The 18,683-nt window shown below is 42.4% G+C and overlaps 1 protein-coding gene across 1 annotated transcript in view; it reads right to left on the bottom strand.

Annotated features, from left to right (window-relative positions):
* The window catches only part of UNC13B (unc-13 homolog B), a 191,342-nt gene that overhangs the window by 57,435 nt on the left and 115,224 nt on the right, over positions 1–18,683 (bottom strand). Inside the window, exons 14-20 of the mRNA XM_074166749.1 lie at positions 16,506–16,733; positions 16,079–16,220; positions 6,637–6,806; positions 5,622–5,737; positions 3,646–3,809; positions 1,315–1,465; positions 310–378 (exon numbers count right to left, since the gene is read on the bottom strand). Of these exons, the coding sequence (XP_074022850.1) occupies positions 310–378; positions 1,315–1,465; positions 3,646–3,809; positions 5,622–5,737; positions 6,637–6,806; positions 16,079–16,220; positions 16,506–16,733 (1,040 nt within the window). The remainder of the gene's footprint in view (positions 1–309; positions 379–1,314; positions 1,466–3,645; positions 3,810–5,621; positions 5,738–6,636; positions 6,807–16,078; positions 16,221–16,505; positions 16,734–18,683) is intronic.

Genomic DNA, 18,683 nt, shown 5'->3' with positions numbered 1-18,683 from the left:
CCGACAAGAATAATTAAAATCAATTAATCCAATTCAGCTTGCATCTCTGGGAGAGTATCAGAGATGAGCAAATCTTACAATTCTTAAATCATTTCAGATGTCTTAAGGAAGTTATAACAGAAGAAAAAAACACAGTTTAAGTTCTATCCATGAAGAAAACAAAATGGTGTATTTGAGCAACAAACTTTTCATGACAATTCCATAAAACACAAACTACCCAAATGGTTAGAACTTTAAGATAAAGCCCAATAGTGCGTTTCCCCTCTGCCCACCAGAACGCCTGAAAGGATTCTGTTTATTCCCACTTACCCTGTACATTGAGAGATCAATCCGAAGTGAATTATGGAGCTGGTCCAGAAGCTTCACAAATCGTTCTTTCTGTGGAGCAGAAAACACCAATAAACATCACGTATCATCACCGTCCAATCGATGTTCACAAGAAGGAGTAGGGTATCAGGGAATTAGTCTCAGATCTTGGGAGAGCGGGAAGAAACAATATGGATGCTCTGTATTGTGCAAACAGTATTTTCTTTTGAATCTTGGATTTACTCTTACACTGTAATTATTTCTGAAGTCTGTGTAACATTAGAAGTGTCAGAAAAATACGCCATTTTCACTCTGAAGCAGAGGCAGAACAAAAACCCTCTTATTTCTAGTCTGCAATTTTCACCAAACTTATATTTAAGAGAAAATATTTATTCAGAGATGAGTAAAGGAACAGGCAGAAAAGGGTCTAATTCAGAGCAATGACACAGCTCCAAAATCTTATCTATTACTTCTCTGTATCTTCTCGAGGTCAGATCTCTCCAATGGATTCCGGTTTGTGAACACCTCCTCCTTCCATCTATATATTCTCAATCTGATGGGAAGCACGAGCTTCTCCAAATACTTTTCCAGCACACTCAGCTCCACCACACATTATACAAAAAACATTTGAACCACTAGGCAGATAGAGGTGAGTTTTTTTCTTAAAGCAGTTGCTGTTTTTAAAAACAAAGTTCTGAAACAAACAGATCGCACAGTATATTTTATCAAGAGCATCACCACGCAAAATTTAATATTATTTGCTCATTTCCATACCATCTGTGCTCCAGTGCAATTTGAACACAAAGAATAAACATCACAATGCGTTACGCTGATTAATATCTAAAATGTGTGATGGTGATGACAATAAAACCATGCTCTTTGTCTAGTCTAGAAGAGCTCCACAGCTTCAATTTTCCTTAAACAAAGCAAGTTATTTATTGAAAGGCAGAAGCACTGTAGGCAAATTAATGAAATCCACTTGTAACATCACCAAACGTGCAAACATACCCCAAAATTGGAGGCTGCAAAGCGGTCCGAAGCAGACACATTTGTGGAGGCAGTTGTGTGCGCATAATAAGCATTGATATTGGCAAGTAAGGTGCTCATCACAGCTGGCACGCCTGGGCACATGTATTTAGAGGAGAGACATGCAAAATGCCTGCAAAAGGACAGTTCTGTAAGTCATTCTCATTTCTTTTGTGTAGCACAACTTGATGCTATCCCTTACTCTAGCTGGCACCATGAAAGTTATGTTTTTCTCCCTTTCTGTAAATCTCCAGCACCTAAAGAGCTTTTTTTTTTTTTTTCAGAAAGATACCATCTAGACACCAGATATGCTTAGAACAAGAAAAATCCCTTCACCACAGCCCTTTCAAATCATAAAATAGCGTCTCAACTATTGCAAACACCTTGTGACTTCGGTGATACCCCAGGTCCTGATGCCAGTTCCTAGAACCACGCCTGACACGAGGAAATCTATATAATTTGCTGTCACTTGAGGCAGCCCAGGTCCTGAGGTGACATGGAGCAGCAGGAACTGGAAAGCATTCAAGCACAGAGAGATCACACACTAGTATTTCTGTGCTGCACTGATATGTGATTCCTTAGGGCTAACCCTTCCAGCCTGCAGGAAGCCTGCACGCTCATTTGCATTTTCCCATTTAACTGTTGTCATTGAAGTGCAAGGAACCCTCCTGCAGGAAATCTCAAAATAATGCCAGAAGCATCCGGGCTTGCGAAATGATTCAACAATCAAAGAAAATCTGTTAGACGTAAGGGGGAAAAAACCCCAGAGCTTAAGAGGTCTGATATTATGGGACACAGCAAGTAAAGTTCATTCCAGCAGAGTTGGTCATTTTTAAACAGTCCTTTTTCAGCAGGAATGCTCACTGAGCTCCCAAACTAAATTTGGGAACTATTTTCTAAGTAGCTTTCTGCCTCAGGGGCTCATCACAGACGTTAGCTTACCTACAAATGTTTATAACCAAAAAAGCTCCAGTGAGAGAATTCCACAGGAATTCACAAGTCAGTATTTCAGACAAACATGATACTGATGCCTGAACATTCACTTGCTTGTTAAATGATACCTACGTACCCATCAGTCATTTAGGCACTTCCTAAATAAAGATACACACAGAAAATGGCTTTATTTAGCTTGAAGAAGAGAGTGGGGAGTGGGGATCTAATCAATGTCTTGACTAGTTAGAGAGGGGAGAGTCAGTGAGAAGACTGAGCCAGGCCAAAATCCTTTTAGAGGGAAGATTAAAAGATAAGCAGCAATATGCAGCAGTTACAGCATAGGAAATACAAAGTAGGATTTTCCAATTTGGCTTTCAACCAGGAATTTCTTCCCCAGAGTAACATAGCCTGAGGAGAGGAGCCCAGAAAGGTGGTGGATCTCCATCCTTGAAATTTCCAACAAACTGGAAGAGGTCCCGACCAGTCTATTCCAACTCCTAAGTAAGCCCTGTTATAAGCAGGTACTAGACCCTCCAGAGGTACCTTCCAATTATTTTCCACTTTGGCTTAAATCAATAGGCAGAAAAGGTGACCTAAGTACAGATCATAACTTATCCAAGCACCCAGACCCAAAAACTTTCAGCTTCTAGCTTGAAAAAGTTCACTTTTGTCTGCTATGTTTAATATTATATTTGAAATAAGAAATGAGCTTAGAATTGCACCACCAGTCTAGAGGAAGAATGGTTAATCCCAAATCCAAGTATATGCAGAGTGACAAGGAAAATGCTCTTTGAAGATCAAGAGCTGCATTAGCCTAGCTCCAAAGAGGACAAATTGGTGGTGCCATTACTCAGACTTCCTATAAATGCCTTCAGCATCACCTGGGAAATTAGTGACTTCAAAGGACTGTATCGATTGCCACAACAGACACGCAGGACAAACAGTTTCACAAAACCTCTTGCCTTCTCACGTCATCAGAAATCTTCAGTGGGATCCTTGGGCAATATCTTAACAGAAGAGCGCTCAAATAGAGATTTGAGAGTCTTAAAACAGGAATGGCTCGGCTATCAATAACAAAATACGGTCATGCATGCTCCTGTGGCTGGTGTAATTCATTAGAATTAGTTCTAAAGGTGCTCACATGAACTGTTCAGATAGCTGCTTAATTCCAGTACTTTGACAGACATTATTTTCTAGACTTTGAGGAAACCAGTGATTCAGAGACAGGCAGTCTCTTCCCGCTTACAGTAAGCCTCATAAGGAGCAGCTGTCACTGCCAAGCCTTCCATTACCAACATACTTGATCTTCGAAATATTAACAGTCATATCAATTAGCTACACCGATTATCTGCACTAAAGACAACATGAAACGCAGCTTACGTCATGGCCTGGTATATTGATTCAATGCCGTAACGCATTGCAAATTCATCCACGATCTCTTGAGCTGTCTCATCAAAATACACCTTCCAGGCATCATCTCCTTTGGCATCAGGGATCTTCACCACCCCATTCCCTTGCACATCTGTGAGATGGTGAAAGAGGTTCTGAAATACAAAACCGGAATGAAATTATATGTGAGGCTGGTGAAGTCTCCAAGTGAGTTTCTTCAAGAGCTTGGAACTGCTAGAAGGTGGCACCAACTTGCTTCCCTCTTTCTTTCCCCCTACCCACTACGTATTTTTCTGCTTTTACCTTCTTTCCTTCTTGAGTGCTCCTAGATTAATTTTTTCAGGCATACCTACAAGTTTACCCAGCGACATTGTGAATGATGCAGAGGAGTGCTTCAATGCAGTGAAATCACAAACTAATTAGTTTCCTGAAACCTACACACTTCTGTCCTCAGAATGAAATGCCTTAACATGGACAAGCTATTTAAACTAGCTGACGTAACAACTCTGCATGAGCTTTGTAATTACTGTTACACAGCAGAACAGTTCAAACAGATTTATATTTTTTTTCTGAAAAGGACGTCCTTAAGATCACCCCTAACAACTAGACACTTGCATTATTATTCAAGATAACCTTTCACTTTATCTAACACTGCAAAGGCTTTCAGCTATCATTGCTGTGCAGAAACTGCACGCTCAGTTCAGTGAGTTTCTCAGTAATCCTCAAATTCACGTCACTTACAGATTCATCAGCCTTTCAGACAGCTGGCTCCCTGTAGTAAGGGATGCAAAAGTCTAATGATCTCATTAGGAGCTAGAGGACTGTGCTTTACACTACTATTTGTCCTGATTAAATTATTCTAGCTGTAAATCATCTTCATTTCATGATACACAAATGAAAGAAGATGATACTTAAAAAGAGACATATTTGTAAAAAAGAAGGATAGCAGGGGAAACAGCTCACCAGACAGAAGACATCATTGAAATAAAAACCAAGAAATATGTATTGAAGGACACAACACGGCCTACTAAAAGAAGCCTCCTGATGTTTTTTTTCTAAGATTTGTATCTGCCTGTTCCCTGGTAAGGCCAAAAGACACCACAGGGCTCATCTAGCCCAGCATCTGGATAAATATGCTGTTCCCGTAGCCGAACATTCCTCTCTGTGATACATGAGTCCTTCTTTGCTAATCTGAATTTGCTTAAACCTCACGATATTCTTGTATGTCAGGTGAAAGGGACTCTTCCTTATTCAGGTACTTAGAGACTGACCCTGCCACCTTGCCTCCTCTTTGACAGGCCAAAGGGGCACCAGGCATCTCTCTGAGACAGGGTTTTCCATTTAGTCACTCTCACAAGTCATCTTTGGATTTCTCCTAGCTTCTGCAGCGCTGCCTGCCCAGCTTAGTCCACCCTGAGACAGGTGAGTACCCAGTAACTGCAGCTTATTCTCCTGTTCCCCAACAGTTGTTCACAGCTATACACCAGTGCAGCGGCACAGAAGAATTTGTAACACCAATACCTGCACCACTCAACAGGCAGAGTCAAGGCCCTCCCCAGATCAGAATTCACTCATCAAGCATTTCAGTAAGCCTTCTCTGAAGACAGACATAGGTACAGTACATGCTGGAAACATCACTCAAGGAAATTCAGAAGTTTCTCCATGCTAAGCCCAGGGGGGAATCTGAGCTGGACCGATGCGTGATCTCTGCCTGGCAGCAGCACGGCTGTGACAGTGAGACAGGCTGCGGCAGCCAGCCCTCCGTGCGGGGGAGACAGCTTAAAGCTGCCTTTGCCTTCCTGACAAACGCGAGTCTGATGATTCAGCGTGTTTCCAGGCCTCCAGAGCAGGGAAAAGAAAACTCATCTAGGGCAAGGAGGAGCATTTCAAGGAAATAAAGGTCAGAAAAATGCTTCTTCAGGAAAGAGAAGGGACATGGCAATGACTGAGCTGAACCTGCTTCTTACCTCATGAAGGCAAGTGTACTGAATGTGATATGGAGCCACCTTCTCCTCGCCTTTGATCTCCACGCTGATTTGCAGGCGAATAGCCCCGGATACTGCAGACTTATCTGTTCGCTTCTCTAGAAGAAAAAATCATCAGCAATTACATGCATTTTTCATGTTCAGAGCAGAGCCATCTCGAGTTAAGAACATTGGAAAAGAAACTGCTGGAAGCTCAGGCTGAGCTTGTGATCAGAGTCACCATGGAGAAAACTTTCTGACTTTTTTTCTTTCAAAACATTGAATACTATGTAGATTATCAGCAAAACAATTGCCATGATACACCCTCAATACGACACATCTAGCTAGAACTATGTACACTTCTAGATGTAAGCTAGCCTTTCTGGCAGGGTCCTGGATTCAGTCAGCTGAACTAGAACCATCAAGGACACATCCCTTTCCTGAGAACAGAGCTGACATACGTGGAATTTGTTTCCAACTTCACCATAGTCCTCAGCCCCTAGGAATAACTGGTTGTCCCTATCAAGATTTTGGACCTCCTATGATTAGGAGGTCATGTTACTCTGCCTGTCAATTCAGCACCATCTGGTTACTTGCCAATACTTTCTACAACACTGTGTTCTGGTTTCTGGGAAAGGTCTCAACAACTTCCCAGCCTGGTGCAGTGCACTTACAGGTCTTACAGACTGGTAAAATGCTCGTGTCAGCACAAAAAAAGGGCACAGGACAGGAAACATGTCTCCAGCGCAAATGGAATCCAGGCCTTCCTCCAAGTATTTACCCACTGTACTTTCCAATGCCTGACAGGGAAAACCCATCACCCTTCTGACACGTTATACTCTACATTTTAACTGCTGCTCCACGGCACCATCTTACACCCCGTGAAGTCATGTGAGGTTTTTTGTTTGTGGTTTTTTTTTTTTCTTTCTTTCTTGCAAACTGCCCAGATGGACCCAAATGTTCTCAAACATTCCCAAACTAACACATGACACATTTTCAATCCCAAAGCCCTGCTCACCAAGGTTGTACCACACATCCATTTCTCCGCTCAGAGTACGGACTTCAATGATTGTCTGCCCCAGGAAATCATCCGACTCGCGTTTCAGTCTCTGCTTGACACGAGACTTGATGTCGTCATCTTCATCCCACACTCGCACCTTGATCCGGTCAGAGGAGTTATGGCACTCACTGCAAACGAGACAAACGTAATGCTGAAGAGCACATAATGCAGCCAGCATTTATACGCTACATGCTTCGTGTTCCTCTTCACCCACTTGTCCAGCAATAGAGGGAGGCATAAACAAAATGTAAACAAATGCCTATTTATTTAAAAGTGTAGTGTTTGATAGGAACTACACAACAACTTTTTGGCACGCTCCAAATGCTCCTGTGGCATGGCAGATACTGCACCCCAGACGCACGCTGAAGGAGTGCCCTGCCCTGACCGCAGCCACCAACCTCAGACCTGCTGACTGGCTGCAACTCTCCTGCTCCTCCTCACTCTCAGCAGCAGCTCCCTGAACTTGGGAATTCTCTTCACTCTCTTTGCTGCTGCTGTGAAGCCCACAAAAGCCAGCTGATAGCTAGGCTGGTAAACTCAGCATGCACACCCCAAAAATGCTGATGAGCATCTCACTGGTTTCTGATAGCTCTTCCCCGTCACCTTCCCCATGTTCAGCTGTAGGTGTTAAAGGCTACTTGCGTTTACGCACGTGCAATATCTAGGATAGGACAGTCAAGGCCTACCACAAACAACCTTCATGCTGTTTTCTAGTGAAAGACAAATAGCTCAGGTGAAGGTAGCTTTCTCACTTCAAGACAGTCACAAAGCAGCAGTGCATTAACATACAGAACATTACAATCAGACGATACAAACACTGCCTGTGCATGGGAGGAAAGGGTGGGATACAGAAGTTACAAACTTGGCATTTAGTTACTAGAACTGATTTTGCCTATTATTCACAGCTCAGACTGATAGTTTGTGTGCCCCAGGCAGATCATTAAAGACATCTGCATTTTAAAAAAGCAGTTTACTGTTTGCTGAATCGGCATCCTGCAGCCTAATGTACATGCAGAATTTGCAGCCTCCCTCTTTTTTTAGGCGCTCAGATACCTTTTGTAGACACAAACAGGCTCCTGGGTGTCAGAAGTGGGTAGAAGAACCTTATTATAAGGGCTCTGCTCATTTACAGGGCATGCAATACAATAAAGCAATTTGAATGCTCATATGAGACCATGACAAGGGTGATTACTCACCATAACCACTACAAATGTCTGCCCTCAAGGAAATAAAAGCTATGAAAACAGGCAACTTCTGCTGAAGGCCTGTTTTCCAGCCTTTTTAACATTAACATGCTGCATCTGTTGCTAAGCAACAGGGAGAAGGAAGAAATGGGTCAGAAGAGATCTGCTAAGCCTGGTCAATAAGATGTGGCAGTGACTGGTATTTGCATGCTCTCTACCAAGAAATCGTTTGGGCTTCTGTTGCCACCATTGTGATTCAGGACTGTTTAACACATGTCCATGCAGCTCCTACTGATTTTTCCAGTACAGAAGAATAGCTGGAAATTATACATAGAAAGTTAGAGGCGATTCCATGCAGTCCTGACCACGGGCAGAGAACATCGCTGTTCCCTGCCTTCAGTGAGCAATCAAAGCTGTGTTTAGAGTTCAGAAGCAAGAAGGTTCAATGTTTGTCTTCTGCCTTTATTCTCCCTCCCTCCTCCTCTACTTCAAGGATGTCTTCCTTTAACAAAACCACGCAGCAAGTGTTCAGGGGCAGGGAACACTTGGATTGTTGCTCTTTGTAGCTCTCACATTTATCTGAGTGCATTGCCATATCTATCAGCAACACAGCATAAGCATGTAAAATAAATCCTCTGTTCCTGACACAGTGCACTAATGTACATCCTGGCAGTTCTGTAGAGGCTCAGTGTTCAGAAGTGCACGGGTCACTAAAAACACAGATTCGCACACAGTGACATTTACAAAGCACCAGCAAGTTAGCTCCTGACTTCTTCAGACCTCACCTTCTGGCACATCAGTTCTTTGATGGGATGGCTTTGATCCTGTTTCTTTGCTACCAATGGTCAGAAACTTGTTCTTTCCTTAACGAAAACATTCACCATTTAGACCTAAATCTACCTTAGGGAGTCCCACAAGCTCCTGGAGTGCCTGGCTATCACCCTTCACTCGGCTACAGCAGCATAACTCACCGGTAATGCTACAGGAAACTTTCCAGTAGCATTTACTGAGCTACTGAAGCTTCTATTTTACCATACCTTTCTCTGCTGTTTTTAAGAGACTGCTCAATTCGTATTCCTTATGCTGCTCCCACGCCAGAAAGTGAGCCTTATCACTCGCTCACAGCAGGTGAAAAAAAGCCTTGGGCTGGTGGTTTACCCGTAAAACATCACCATCTCAGTCTGTAGCAACCACAGTCCTTGCTTTCGGTGAAGCAAGACAGTTGTGTCAACACTAGTTCACCTTCCAGAGAGCACCCCAAAACAGAATCATGAATACTGGGGAACTTGGGCTTGTTGACTGATAACAGGCTTTCTAATGAATGAGAAATAGCTTCCAATTTGTGACAGCTTCACGACTCCCTAAGACTGTGGCTAACAAACTGCTGCTAGAAACCGTCCCCTTCATTAACAGGAGCTGGCACATTTCTAATGATGCCTGCCCCACTTCTTGCTACAGTTTTTGTGAAGCTGGATTTCACCGTGTGCACATATACGTCGGTCCAGTCTCCCATAGCGGAGCTCCCACAGCTTTCCCAAGGGGATGCAGAGAGAAGAAACACTCTGTGACCCCAATTGCAAGGAAGAAACTACCAAATGCTTTCAGGCCCACTTCAGAGCGCAAGAGACTGGAAGCCAGGTTCCCTTTGTACATGGCTCAGAAATGGTTTCTTTCTTTTATACCCATATTGTCCTCATGCTTGCAGTGATGCCTTTTTTATAAAGAACTAACTTTTATACTTCAAGCTACCAAATAAAGTAACATTTTCAAGAAGCAGCACACCAAATCTTTAAAAAAAATTAAAATCAAATAAATTGTGATTTTTTTTTCCCATGAAGTCTTTCTTCCTGAAGCTAGTGGTTGAAGGAGTGGAAACAGATGAGCTTGGTTCTGCTGACTTGCTCTCTATCCCACTCTCTACCTCCATCTCTTTTGCCATGTTCCCCATTGGCCTTATTCAACTTCCAACCACCACCAGTTTCCCACACACGTCCCCCACCCTGTCAATACTCTGGCCTCTTCCCATGCCCATCTATAAACTGGGCTGAGGAGAAGCACGCGAGCACACGAAGCTGTGGTTAATTCTGATCTGCACACACAGGGGCATGCCCACACACATGCTAATTGGTATATTGGTGGCTAAACAGAAGAGGCAACTGCTGAATTTACACTATAGCGCTTCCCACAATGAAGTTAGTAAATTGTATCTTTCTAATCTAGCTTCAGTTTCCACCAAAAAAATTGTATAAAGTGATTCTTTGTTCTGAGATCTCTGCCCATATATAGGTTGGCCCAGATTAGCGCAGATGATGCCAGGGGCCTGGGATGGAGTATTGCATGTGCCTGGTATCCTCCAAAAGTGGAGAGACAGAAAAAGAAGAAGTGTCTAAAAATGACCAGAACATCACTTTTGAGACAATGATTCATAGTTTGAAGCAAAAAAACCTAAGACTTTTGTGCTGAATTTGCTAATCATCTGCTGTTTGTGCTAACGACGTTTGCAGGACTGTTACTTAACCTCCACCTGCAGAAATGCTAACATGAAAGCCATACACCTTGTTAAGTTGTGGCAACACTGACAGTTTGCTAATGTTCTGCCATAAAGCATGGAGAGTGCTCAAATTGAAAACCTGTAGCCTACTGACTCCATTAGCTCATGCTGGTGAATCTACACTGATGAAGACAGTCTGGTAAATAACTATAAGGGGTTTTTAAGGTCCATTTGTGTCACATTTGCATGAATGTGCAAGTGTGCATGAATGTTTCTTCCCAATCAAATTCTCATCTCAAGAAAGGTGTTACCAACACATTAGCCCTGCAGGAGACACCAAGCCCTTGGTTTCATTTCAGTAATGCTGCAGCGAGACCTGGACTGTGCATCTCTAAAATGCACCATGCAGACTGGAGAGGTGGCACGCCAACGTGACCTTAACCCTCCACATGCCCATTTCACCTCAACATGTTTCCTTAAGTTATGTTGTTTTCTCCTATTTTCTGCCTGAAGAAAAAGGACAGTTCAGAGGCCATCAATGCATCCAGGACTCCACTGTGCTTGGCAGCTCCCAGACAGACAGACAGTCCCTGCCTTCTGGAGCTGACAGGCGAATAAAGGCAAAAAGCAACAAGCAGATGCAGCAAGTACAAACAATGGAAGTGAGGGAGCAGAGGCAGCAACAATATTTTGTTGATCTGAAAGTAGGGCAGTCAAGTCCAGAATGAAGTAGTTTTGCTGTGTTTTGATATTAAAAAATATTTATGGCTCAAAAGTATCTATACATCCATATTCTGTGAGCCGTTTCCCTTCTACACCACGGCAGACGCAGCTCTCAGGATGTGCCTGTGAAGTTTCGCAGTCCAGTGCAGGGCACGTTTCATGCAATGGTGCAGAAAGAAAGTGCAGAGCTGTGATCATTTTAGAAGGAAAGTTTTTCTTCTGAGGAACTTAAAAAAAAAAAAAAGGCAAAGCTATTTTCTGGAAAATCTGAAAGGAAGGAGTAGTTGTAGCAAACCAGTATGAGAAAGCCCAGTAAAGAGTTATAACAACACACACAGAAGGAGCAGGAAAAAAGCTGTCTATAGGAAATGGTCTGGCTGAAAAAGCAGGAAGATTTGGATATGGTTCAAACGAAGTGTCTTGACATGGCAGGGTCCAGCTGGCAGCTCTGTTGTGGCAAACCTCAGTGGGAACAGAAGGCAGAACACTTCTCAGGCCAGGTTTATTTTTAAACAATGCCAAGTCTCCTCTATTAGGGAAAACAAAAGCAGAGTGGAGAAGACACCGAAGGCAAAATCAGAGTGGTAAGAAAACCAAGCTAAAATGCTTAGCAGCTTAGAAGTTAAGCACGACAGCACAATAATATGCCCTAAGATCCAGCTGTTGCTGTCTAAGAACAAAGAAATGAATTTTCTCCTCTTTCTAGCATGAAGCTCTTTTCTTAGGGGAACAAGTGCAATCATTTTGCTCTTACCCAATGCTACAACACCGACTGACAAATTAATAGTGTGGCTCTCTGAACTACAAAGAGCAGATAAAGTGATTCTGAGCGTTACATCCTTAGCTACATTTACTCAGCTTCCCAACAGGCGCTTGCCACAAGGCATCAACTCTGTGTTCAAATTTAAATTTCACATTGGTAACGGAGCAGAGAAACAGCGGGATTTTATTAAGAGTGCCAGTTTCAGTATCTGCAGTACCTGGAGAATAAAGAAAGCAAGACAAACTTGTGTGAGGGAGGCCGAGGGTGCCGAGTTACAGTGACGTTTGTAAACACAGTGGTCTCAGAAGGGGAAGTCTAAAAACCAGCTCTGGAACAGTCACATATAGCCACAGAGATAACTGAAAGATGCTGAGCTTGATAACAGGCTCAGCAGCGGAAAGGAAAATTGAGGAACCAAACAGAAGCTTTTGGGTGACAGCCCAGTGGTTGGCTATGCAATAGCATCATTCCCAGAGGATTAACAGGAATGCCTATCATGCGGGGCGCTCTGCATGTCCTAGCAAAATATTGATTATCTGCTAGCAGGAGGCCCTGCATTTATTTTAACTCAGTTACTCTTCTGCAGTGAGAGAGAATAAACAGGCCTCTTGCAAACTCTTCAGTGACAATGTAATCTGTTCCAGGCAATGATTTCACACCCACCATTCAAAGATTCAGACACAGCTGTATTCAGACAATACAATTAAGGGGATATTACTGTAAAATGAATGAGTCATTTTGTGCCTTGGCCAAGAAAAGCAGCAATGTCCTGTTGAATCCAGTAACTTCTAGTGCTCACAGTCATTAAAGACTGGGGTGCTTCCTGAATAAAAGGCACAGACTAGCAGCCCTCCGACAGAGCCCAGGGCTCTCACTTTATAACGGAAACTTTGTCCTGTGGTCAAGTTTATTCTCCTAAACACCATCTGCCATTATAACCCATTCAAATGGATGCTCAGCTTCAGCCTTTACAAAAAAAAAAAAAAGATTCTAGGAAGACTGTATTTTCTACTGACAGCCTGAAATATGTCTAAATGGGGAAATAATGTCTTGTTCTAATTGCACTAAATAGTGCAAAAATATCTTCCCTCTAATATTACTGGGCTGTTCCCTAAGGAAATGAGTTACCCAGACTTGTTATGAAAGCTTCTACATTCCAACAAATTTTGTGAAAAAATTACAGCTAGATGGAGAAGAGAAACCCACACCAGCTGCCGTCCCTGGAAAGTCTGGAGCCACCTGGCTCTCATGCACCAACTGATCCAGAAAACTCAGAACCAGCAGGAGGTAGGACACGTGCTGCCTTCTCTCCAGCCAGAGTTAAGGGCAAGGGAAGGGAGGCGAGGGCACAGCGGAGAAATCTACAGGGCAAAGCAAGGCGGCTGCCTATTAAGAATCCTCATCACAGCTATAGGAAAGGGATCTGGGATTACTGCAGAAGGGGAAAGGGATGTAAAGCAAGGGAAGCGGGCTTCCATGCTCACAGAACAGCATTTCTGTATTGCAGTAACGGTTGGTCCTCCATCAGGCTTCTTCCTGCCAAGCACCATACATATGCGGAGTCTTTGCATCAAGCCTGAAAAACTTCGAACTGAGCAGAAAGATCAACCCTGTGTATTTTCATAGGTCTTCAAACTCCAATGAAAGATATAAAAAATCTCTCTATAACAAAACATTTCCTAAAGCTAAAAATGTAAATATCCAAAGAGATTATTTTCAGAAAGAAATAGGATCTGCAACCACCTGGCTCAGCCAACATGAACATGCTCCAAGAACTGGTCATTAATCTAACAGATGCCTACAGTGACACAGGCTAGTAGTGACCCAAATAGCACTTATAATGGAAACCTAAAGTGTTTTTAACATTGTCTTCTCTAAGATACAGTTCTAAATCTGGACTTCCAAATTGGGTCAAGCCTACCACGACATTTTTTTCTGAAAATATATAGAAAAGGAACAAAGTCATATTTAAGGAGAGGTATTTAAGTTAATATACTTTTCCATCCATCACTGTAAAGAAGCACAGAAAGACTATTTGAAATAGGTTACTGCAGCCTTAAAATTTTAAAAACTTGTTTAAGCTGATTTTAATAGACTTTACTGCATCTGTGGAAGGAATCGTATCACTCAGCTGTCCATAGGCTGCTTCAATTCGTGCCATGGATTATAATAACAATGCTGCAATTATAATGACTGATGCACACAGATTTCTGGCTCTATATCCAACCTTTGAAAAAGACACTGGTATTGTGATCATTTAAAAAACACTGGGCACCTAATGAATACCAGCTACAAACAAGTCTGTCCAACAAACCAAACAGAAATGGAACAGCAATTGCTAATCCACACATTAATTACTGACCTGGCCTCTCTCTGCTCACAGATCTTGCACCCATTGAAATGCTTAAGCATTTTTGAACACCAAACTGTTCATATGTCTGCTGCAAGGTAGGTGTGCAATAACTACCAGCACACCTTTCTCCCACTGTAAGAAATTAACTTCATTCTAACAAACAAAGACACACAACCCAATCTTTTAAATTTGACTATCTCTTGATTGTCCTGACAATGTCTTCTAAAAAATCTTGGTATGGAATGGGTATTTTTTGGCCTGCATATGCTGATTTAAATCTCTATTTGATTATGGGGTAGAGAATTTCAGAAATTTTAAGATCTGTAAACTGAAAAAAAAATCTCTAAATGCAGAAAAGGAAGATGGGCATGTAAAAGACCAGTGCTGCATACACTTCCAAGTGACCCTCTCCTCATCCAGCAGAAGGTGAGCTTTGACTTCTACTAATGAAATGACACATTGATTCCAATACTGAACGCTCTCCTGCCATCGATCTACTCATTTCCTTCATCTCCCCTTGCTATTCCAAGGCAATTAAAACAACCACCGAGACATAGGTAAGACAGAAAGTAGCACCAACTCTAATGCCCAACCGCATATTATCTGCTGAATCACAGACATGGTGATAAAATCTAAACAGTGCACCGTTAGAACTGTGACATTTATCACGTTGCGCTATCTATCTTTAAACACAGTTGTTGAAGCTCCTAAAATTAGAAGGGAACACACTGCAAATACCATGGTAACTACTTGGCATGGTAAATCAAGGTCCTTAAGGCTCCCACACAGACTTACTGCTATTGTGACTAGAGTTATCCAAATGGCACCTAAGCATACTTACTACTTACCAAGCAGTAATGTTACCTTGGATTAAACTAAGAAAAAAGCCAAGGGCTTACTTGCTCAAAATAGCACCAAGATTTCTCTGGCGTTAATGAGTGGCCCAAAACTGCTTTAAAAATAATTTTGTTTGTACTGTGCATCATAAAGACAAAGCTGGGCTGATTTTAAAACACAAATTTCAGTTAGCAGAAAGCACTCCCCTCAAACAGTTAAGGAAAATAGAGGGAAGGAAAATGAAAGGGAGAGAAGGTACCAGGGAAGAGCTTACACATTCTAGGAAATAGAGATGTTTCAGGTTGAATGAGATAATTTAAGATGTTCAGAGACACTGCTTGCTGGATTTCATGTCTCCATTTTGTTTTATAACATGTTCAATGATAAACTGAGGGTACTGTTTACTTATTCAATAACAGCAGGATGGAATAATACATTCTTCAGCCTTCTGAGAGTAGTTGATTTCTAAAGAATTGTGCCTCCAGCCTTTGCTTTCATTTCAGACATGGATGCATTGCTCATCTTGAAAGCAGATAATCCCTTGCGTGATCATTACATTGATTTTCCAGAACTGAAAAGTGAAACTGGTAGTGTCACAGACAAGTGACAGACAACTAACCACCTTTAACCTTTGTTGGTCAAACACCAGTAGCAGGTTATGGCGAGTTTGCTTAGTCTTTTTTATAAACTTCACTATTTCATATTACAAAGAATTTTGAAAGTATGTCTATTAGCCAGGAATAAAAGTCACTGAGTTCAAGATTTTCCTTCCTGTTTAGCTTTCCCTAGAGACATCAATATAAACATGTTCACAGATCAGGCAGTTTATACACACACAAGTAAGAGAGATGCAATGGACAGGTGGGCACTACATACAGTGTTAAAGACTTCAACCCTCTGGACACACACAGACAAGGCTGAGGAGAAATGAAGCCATCATACATTACAGGTGGTGTGTGAACGCACACTGACACAGAAGACAGAGTTGCTGAAGTACAGATTGTACAACCGGGCAAAATGGGCCTGAGAGTCCTTGTAAGAGCACTTACAAGTAAAACTTCTCTTCCCAAACAGGGTTCAGATTCCCAAAAATCGTTTTTGTCCTCTTCTTTGTTTTACCCACTTGAACGGTTACGTATGGATCGCTGGACCCCGTCTTGTCTTTGGCCTGCAGACCCTGAGCACACACCACTGGAAAGAAAAGAGAAAGGTTACCACCACCATGCAATAAGACAATGTGTCTGCACACCATGTGAAGCAGCAGCTCAGAATGGCCAGGGATATCACTCATGAGAGCTCTTTTGATGAGCCTCACAGCTTGGCGTAGGAGTGTCTCTACCTGCTACCTCTACACTGAGCAGAAAGAGACACAGGACAGAGAAGCCTTTCCTCTCCATTCTCTATAGCTTCACACCAATTCTCTCTTACCTTGGGCTTCCAAGCAAGGCCATGAGAACCCATGGCTCCCTCACTCACCTGTGATCGTGATCTTTGCTGACCATTTTGAGGTGCCATCAAGCACGCTCTGCTTCACTGTCTTCATCTGCTGAGCATGTGTCAATTTGCTCTCACAGAACACATCTCTGATCAAGTCAAAGATCTCTGGCTTGTTCCGCTCCCGGATTTTCATGCGATCCTTCATGGCCATGATGAAATTCTGGGTTCTGTCTTCAGCTCCATGCTTTGAGCTCTTCTCCGCTGCTCCTGTGCACCAGAAAGTACACAAAGCTCATCAGAACAGACAGACACAAATTCACATTTCACTGAATCTGGACAACAGGATCAAAGCCATGAGTTACGTTCCACGTGATGGCTCTTGCTATTGACTTTTACAGTCAGACCCTCCACCCCCATTTCAACACACACACAAGAGAATCTGGACCACTCAGAGCTGGGAGGGGATAATGGATGGGGAGAGTCAAGACTCGTTTATAATCTGAGACCAGGCTGTTCTCCACAACAGGCTTGAGTTCAATAGCCCTGCAGCTGAGGAAGACCCAGAAATGAGGTTGTTACTCATAACAGCATATATCATCATGTCCCCTCCTCTCATCACCTTGCTCTGAAATCCCTGGTTGGGCAATTGCTAAGAGGAGGATGCAGTAACTCCAATACAAAGAGTATCTATGAGCTTGTCTCAGTGCTGCACCTCTGCACCACGGTGTCATGGTTTAACCCCAGCTGGCAGCTAGGACCATGCAGCTGCTTGCACAGTTCTCCCTCCCTAGAAGGGCAGGGAGAAGACTGAAAAAAGGAGGGGAAAGGAAAGGGGAAAAAAACCTCATGGGTTGAAATAAGGGCAGTTTAATAGCACAGTAACAGTGAAAGGAAAACAACAACAATAGCAATAATAATAATAGTAAAAGAATATACAAGATAAAGTAATACAACACAAGACACTCTCACCACCTGGTGAACTCATTGCTCAGCCCATCCCGAGAAGTGATAGTGCATTCCCACCTCCCAGCCAACCCCGACTCATACACTGAGCATGACATCTATGGTACATTATATTCCATTGGCTATTCTGTTGTTCTGTCTATGCTCCCTTTCAGCTTCTATGGGAAGCTGGAAAAAGTCTTTGTCTAGTATAAACATCACCTAGCAACAAGGAAAGCAATATGCATTATTGACATTCCTTTCATACCAAATCTGAAACACAGCAATCACTAGAAAGGAAACTAACTCTATCTCAGCTGAAACCAGGAGACAAAGAAGAGCAGAAGTTCACATGAGCCAACATGGTCAGCATTTTCTACTGATGTGTGCCCCAGGACTCCCCATTCAGCACAGAGTCACTGCACAATCTATGTCCCATTCTTCTGCCAGGAACCACCCTGCTTGGATGAGGCATCAATCCAGAGGCATCCGAGGTGCCTCTCTGGATCCCACTCTATTTTATCAGGTTCTAAGGACACAACTTAAATAATCCATTCTTAGAATTGCATAGGCATAGTAACTATAACAAATACCTATAAGGCAGCAAATCCAATAGATAAAAACTTGGGCCATCGTAAGTATGGGGCAGTAGTACAGTATCTAGCAGTTGGAATCACAAGATCCAGTTGTAGGGGTTTGTACTACACAGGTATTTAACGGTAACTGTAAAAAGGAAGCCTCTGGACACTTGCATACCACTTCCGAAATTTAAAAGTTCACATAATTATGAGATAAGAATGCTCCCACAACCAGCTACTCGCTACACAATTTTGACAGTCATGTTTGCTGTCAAAATCCAGCCACTGACTACTATGTCAGATGTGAGGCATGCATTAATGAAAGCACTGACACGAGATAGCAGGGCAGAGAAACCAGGGTGTGAAACGAAAAGCAGGAACCCAAGACTGCACACGGTCTCTCTGCCTGCAGTCTGCCACGATCTCAAGTTATGATCTTATATCAGATTAAGTTAAACCAGTACAAAAGTCCCGTGAACGCATTAAATTATAGTATTTCTGTTTATTTTAATAACCTTTTGCTTGTTTTTCTTTTCTGGAATAGTTTAATTAAGTAAGCTTTATTAGTTTAATATGCTTTTGCTGGTTTTTCTTTTCTGGGATAGTTTAATTAAAGTAACCTTTGTCCTAGAAAAATGATCTTCATCCAGGTATTCACCAAATATTAAATTATCTTAAAAATATGCATTAAAGCAGG

The sequence above is a fragment of the Numenius arquata genome, chromosome Z (assembly GCF_964106895.1).
Source record: "Numenius arquata chromosome Z, bNumArq3.hap1.1, whole genome shotgun sequence".
NCBI lineage: Eukaryota > Metazoa > Chordata > Aves > Charadriiformes > Scolopacidae > Numenius > Numenius arquata.
The sequence above is the reverse complement of the archived record's forward strand: the minus strand, read 5'-3'. Positions and strand labels throughout refer to the sequence as shown.